The sequence below is a fragment of the Armigeres subalbatus genome, chromosome 3, assembly GCF_024139115.2.
Source record: "Armigeres subalbatus isolate Guangzhou_Male chromosome 3, GZ_Asu_2, whole genome shotgun sequence".
Taxonomy (NCBI): Eukaryota; Metazoa; Arthropoda; class Insecta; order Diptera; family Culicidae; genus Armigeres; species Armigeres subalbatus.
Window position 1 is genome coordinate 273874116 of NC_085141.1, and position 6034 is coordinate 273880149.

A 6034-nucleotide genomic window follows, 5' to 3' on the forward strand; every position below is an offset into this window, starting at 1 on the left:
TTTCTAAACAGGCGAATGACACGTGCAGTTGACTTCAGGCCAGTTTCGAACAGTGTCGCTATACGCTAGATGTTCCTATTCGAAGTGAAAACCGAGGTGAAAACCACGATCAAGCAAGTCTGGAATGTGAGTGACAAGGTTTAGTAAAGTCTCCAACGTGGCGCGTGGCATTTGAACCGTTTCGACGAGTGCACCGGTAGATACACACACAATTGTAAATAGCCGAAAGTACTATTACACGGGACCACGTATAAATGAATCTTGACTAAGGTGGTTTGCGTCTTTTCGAGGTAGATTCCTGTTCGCTTTTAGACATCCTTCCATGCGGGAAGTACCATGGTACAGTAAACGTTCGCTAATTAGGTTTTTCCCTAGTTGGGGTGATTTTTAGTTGGGGGTTCGCTAATTGGGCCGAAACCCAATTAAAAAGCAGCTAAACGTCAGAATGTGATGTCAAAAACGCGTTGACGTTTTGTTTCCGTATTTGGCGGGATCGATATTTTCTGGCGCGTAAAATTTTCCTTTGTTCAATGCAGAAAATAAACAACATTGACGCTTGTCAAAACATCCTAGGTCAAAACGCCCCAATTAGCGAACGGCATTCGCTAGTTGGGGTGAGGTCGTGCCCCAATTAGCGAACGATCACTGTACAAGAATCTTGAATTGAGTACCGTACCGATTATTGTCTTTATCAAAGATAGTCTTGGAATAATTTTCTTGTCCTCTTGTAGGCTTTAGCATTTTCTGAACATGTCTAATCAAATTGGTAACGCAAGCAATAACACGCAGCGCCCACTCACACAAACGCACATAAACGTCAAAATTGATTCCGCTCACTCTCGCATTTTCCTTTTTGTTTTCAAATTCTTACTCTGGCTGCTGATGTTTCTGCATCGTTTGTGTCTAGTTTTTCTAACGGATTTTTAGCAACCGGGACATCTGCTTGATTTTGTGAAATTTACTACGAATTTTATTTTGCAATCGATAGAATTTGGTAAAATTGAATAGGTAAAGTTAATCGGTGAACAGGTGAGTGTCATTTTCCGCAATTATGACCCGCACAAAAACCCGTCGGCTTGTCAGCCAAAAACGAGGATCGGCTGACGAACGAACTCGCATCGAAAATAAAATGCGCGACTTCGAAGTAAATGGTAAGTGAATGAAAGTTATTTTATTTTGTTCATAAATTTAATAAAATCACAAATTACAACGCTTTGGGGGTGGGAGGGAATCTATCAGAGCGTTACGGCCCATCCCAATTTTAGAACCCTTTCATGTACAACAAAAGCGTTACGAGGGGGGTTTAGATGGCCTGTTGGTCACATTAAATTTTAATGTTAAATTTTGTATCCTTTAGTCAGGTCAAGAGGGAATGAAATTTGTGAACGAACCCTAATGTTCTGATTGTTTCCTATTATTATGAAAATCCAATGATGCAATTATGTTACAATTTTTAAAATTAGGTTCAAATTAGGTACTTTAGGTTAGTGCTTGGTCAGTTTTAAGAGTTGGGCAAGCTCTTATAAACCATAGATTATAAGCTTTATCACTTTTTAAACAATATGTTGATCCTATGCTCTTGCATATTTGCGTTTAGTATCATATCAAGTGATAAAGCTAGGTGCATAGTTAGAATCAGATAATAATTCCATCATCAAACACAAGAAACGTTTGGTTTTCACATTTATTTTCCAAATGCAAACCCATTCCGTATTCCAATGAACAATAAACAGTTCTATGTACTCTTTTACCTCTTTCTATTGAAACGACATAAGGTTGCTCTGCTTAGTTGCTTACGTACTTGTAGGATAAGTTGACTCTGCTTACTTATCTAGAATGATTCACGGACAGAATTCAAATACATAAATCCTGTTGTTACTGTATTCTAAAAAGGAAAATCGACTTCAAACTTTCGTTGCGTCTAAAATTGTTATTCGAATACATAAATCGCAGTTATAAACATTTAGGTATTCGTATTAGGTTTTATGTTTCAAACCCTTGTGTGAATCTACCTTAAAAATTACGCAATTAAACTATGCATACTTCTAGTCAAGTTCTTTGATTTATTTTTTGTCACAACGAGTTGAATCTTGCTTCTGTATTGAAGGTTGATTTTTAAAAGCAACTAAAAAGTATTTAATTATTCACCTCAGCTCTACGATTTCTCCTAGAATGGAAACGAATAAAAATCTGAGATGAAGATGTCCTTGAATTCCAACAAACTAAACTACTACATTGTTCCGCATTGAAATCATTCCGTTCTTACTCAAAAATAATGTCCAATTACAATATTTTGAATGAATCACACTTTGTGCCGAAGTACATTATTTGAAAGCATGAAAGTGTACCGATGTTCCCTTTCTTTTTCAACAAAATTGTACTAAAAGACTGTACTGCCACTATACGCATCACTATGTATATTGGAGGATAATTATTTTTGATAAACTCGTTCGAACTTAAAGTTGTTTTTTTTTTTCAGTGGAGTGTGAATTGGCAAATCTAGAGCTAAAGTTTCGCGATGAAATGGATCGAGTTCAACGATTGGTCGACGGCCTTAAAACGCGAATCCCAAAAAAGTTCCTCTGTATGACTATTGATCAAATAAGAGAATATGTAAGCATTATTTACATTGTAGAATGCCAAACCTGACACTGTGTTTTTTTTTAGAATGAAGAAGCTGATAAAATTGACGCCTCGTTCTATGGAGATCGCACTGCTGCCTTGGCGAATTTAAGCATTATGCTGGAAAAGTCAGTACGTAAAAAGTCCAAGGATGATGGTAAGTGATGGATGTTTTCAATAAGGGCTCTTTAAGGTTATAAGCAATCAATGTATTCTGTGCTGATCACATTTTCTTATGTATATATCGCTTATTTAACTTGGTATCTGCTAATAATCTTTTCACCACTGCACTCACTTTGCTATTTGTAATTAACGCACAATGACGGTGGTTGGGTTTGCCCCTTTTTCCGCGCACGATCATTATCCTACAGGTTACCTTACAGAGGAAAGCGAGAACGACCGTCTGTCGACGATGTCGTCGACTTCTAAGCGCATGGGACCGCTCATGTCTGCTAAATTTCGGCGCCGCAGCAAATCTACAGGGGCGGTTAATACGTCTACCGCGAGTAAAACTCTGTTCCACAGCACATCAATGGTAGATCGATCTGTATTGGGAAAAACTTTGGGCTCCAGCATGACTGTGAAAGACCGCATGTCAAGGTGACTAGTAATCACCCATATTCGTGGGACTCTGGTTAGTTCTCATCGTTTTTTATCATTTCAGGGCCAAAATTCGTACTCCGATGACAAATGCTCGCAAAGCGATCAGCGTGGATAGAATCTACAGCGCGATTACACCCAAAGTCCAACCGAATGCTGCACTTGCCCTAATTCGCCACGCTCGCTTAGGTGAACCGGTATATTCTATAACCGGAAGCCCCGTCATCACTTCGAAGTATGTTCAACCAATTCACAATCCAAACATTTAATTTCAAATCTACTTCACTTTTTTCGTAGCATTCTCGAGGCAACGGCAAATGTAAACATTCCAATCGCGAATGGGATGCTCTCGATTCGCCCTACTGAAATGGACTCCGTGGATCCCACACTGGTGCGAAAGATTGATCCAAATGTTTTGTCCGAGCTGAAACAACTTCAGGACAATCTCAACGTGATCATGCGATCTCTCAAATTGTAAGGGTATCGAAATTGTATCAATAAGTCAATGTCGTCTAGAGTACCTCCGTAAGCTAGGATAAGTTTATTTTTTTATATTCCATTATCCGATTTTATACGATTTAATGCTATGTATCTCAAGGTTGTTATACAAACAATTTAATAAATATTTTTGAACATATTAAGCATATATATCGTTAACGCTATTCTATTTTTCCGACATTTCCACTGTGTGGCCAGCACACTGAAATCTGTATTATTTTATACGATTCACAATATGTTCTTCCTTGTACACTTGAAACATGTCCGAACATATATTGCCTGTTACGTTTGGATATAGATACTCCGTAGTCGTGTGTTACGATATGTAAATCTGATCATAATATTATCGTCAGGCTCGGTTTAATACTGAGGCTGGCAATATGACGTCCCACCCGAGAGCGCATTAATGGACGTTGTTTTGGTGATTGCTATATTTCGAGACATTCTACTCTCTTAGTAAGGCTGGGTTACACCGACCTGAAACGGCGACACGCAAGTATCAACCCTTGGATGACCTCCCTGCTACCGCTGCAAGCATAGATAACCATGAGATTACAAAGACGACTACTTCAGTGGGATTCGACGACAAGGGAACTCAATCGCTATGAAGTCTTATCGCTACTAAAAATCAAGTGCAGCAGGTGAAGCGTCCGACAACAAGGTGGATTCTTCTGACAGACAAAGTGGCCTTTATCGGTCGCCAGGGGTAGGGGACAGCGAGAAACGTGGTAAGGTAGAGGAAGCGCTAGTCAAGATCAAAATGAATGGCGCCACTCTGACCAAGGTCATTAATGAGGCTATGACCAGCCACCAGGAGACCGAAGGCCATAAAATGAAGCTGATCACGAATATCTGGGACGTGATCATGTCCTTTCTGGATAACCGCGGGAATTACATCAGGGATCTAAAGATATCTGTGATGAACTTCCGCAACATTTTTTTTAGGCAAAGCAGGAATGGAGGTCCCTGCTGGAGGCCACTAAGGAAATTGAACGAATAAAGGATAATCATACGTAGTGCGTAACGGTGTAAATCCGGTTATATCGCCAGGCTTGGCACAACACTGAAACTGGCAATACGACGTCCCTAATCCCCGAATCCTAAGGTGTCAGGCGACCCGTGCCGAGGGGATGAATGGCCTGGGGAGTGAAACAATTAGCCAGGCAGTTAACGGAGCCTGTAATGCTGGGTAGACACCTTTTCGTGTTGCATTGCGGAGTAAGATCTACCACACTGTGCTCTAGTTCTTACTATTCTTGTTAGATAGTCGAAAGAGTATGGAACGACTATAATTTGCTTTAAGATGACCCATCTTTAGCACCTTTTAGATGGAGTCAATGAAGTAAATTATAAAAACCCTGATTAATCCACCTAGCGGTGATGGTACCTTTCTCGTGCAAATAAAAAATGGTATTTTTGCATTTTGGAAATTGTCTCGACTTCCCTGGGCATAAAAGTATCATCGTGTTAGCCTCATGATATACGAATGCAGAAATGGTAACTTGGCTTAGAAATCTCGCAGGTAATAACTGTGGAAGTGCTTAATGAACACTAAGCTGCGAGGAAGCTCTGTCCCAGTGAGGGAGATGTAATGCCAATAAGAAGAAGAAGAAAACCTTTTGGCCATAACTTCCAAGCCCATAGTCCGATCTGGCCAATTTTCAATAGGAAACAGTGAGATTGAAGTCTACGTCGCATGCAACTTGTTGCAAGCAAATCGGCTAAGGATAACTGCCCGAAAAATGAGTGACACTTTTGCTACATTTTGGTACGTCACCTTGGGCTGCGAAATGGTTAGCTGACATCTGGGAAGGAGCGACCTACACAGCTCTGGTCCTCACAAGTTCCAATCTCACGCTTCCACGGGTCTTCCGATGACAATCGACCGCCAGCTAAGGGTTTTGTACTTAGCTGGTAGTGCAGCCTGTCCTTCTGACATCAGCTAGAGTGAGGGGGTGCGACCAAGGGGACCATCGTCCCAACCCCTAATCCCAAGGCGTTAAGTGACCCGTGCCGAGCGGATGCATGGCCAGGGGGGTGAAATAATAAGCTAGGCCTTTAACGGAGCCTGTGGGGTACCTGGGCACCCTCCACAGTAGTTGTCCCTTACCGCGTCATGCTGGGCTCTGGCGTGGTGGACCTCTTTTCCCGAGCAACTCGTGGGATCAAAATGGAAAACCAAGTCAATTCTTCAATTAGTGGTAGTAGTGTAGACGACAACCCCTTCGCAAGATGTGGGTTGTCCAGGTCTCCGCCTAGGAGGCTAGAGGCAATAGTTGGCAGCTCGGTGCGCAGCGCCAACGTGGGCCACTTA

At 41.3% G+C, this 6034-nt stretch overlaps 1 protein-coding gene across 2 annotated transcripts; it reads left to right on the forward strand.

Annotated features, from left to right (window-relative positions):
* The first annotated feature begins 857 nt into the window (after positions 1-857).
* LOC134219847 (borealin-like) lies at positions 858-3868 on the forward strand. Of its 2 annotated transcripts, none has more exons than XM_062698733.1 (6): positions 858-1151; positions 2480-2613; positions 2668-2779; positions 2994-3222; positions 3287-3457; positions 3520-3868. In XM_062698733.1, exons 1-6 carry the CDS (start codon positions 1052-1054, stop codon positions 3698-3700), a joined length of 927 nt encoding a protein of 308 aa, XP_062554717.1. In that variant the 5' UTR covers positions 858-1051; the 3' UTR covers positions 3701-3868. The 2 variants fall into 2 exon arrangements, with proteins under 2 accessions (XP_062554717.1, XP_062554718.1); XM_062698734.1 differs by having other exon boundaries at positions 3006-3222.
* Positions 3869-6034: the final 2166 nt, after the last annotated feature.

Excerpts from the sequence above, each read along its gene's own strand:
- LOC134219847 (XM_062698733.1), top strand. The coding sequence starts at position 1,052 with ATGACCCGCACAAAAACCCGTCGGCTTGTCAGCCAAAAACGAGGATCG. Across the intron at positions 2,614-2,667 it reads TTGATCAAATAAGAGAATAT|AATGAAGAAGCTGATAAAAT; the intron begins GTAAGCATTATT and ends GTTTTTTTTTAG. Across the intron at positions 3,223-3,286 it reads GTGAAAGACCGCATGTCAAG|GGCCAAAATTCGTACTCCGA; the intron begins GTGACTAGTAAT and ends TTATCATTTCAG.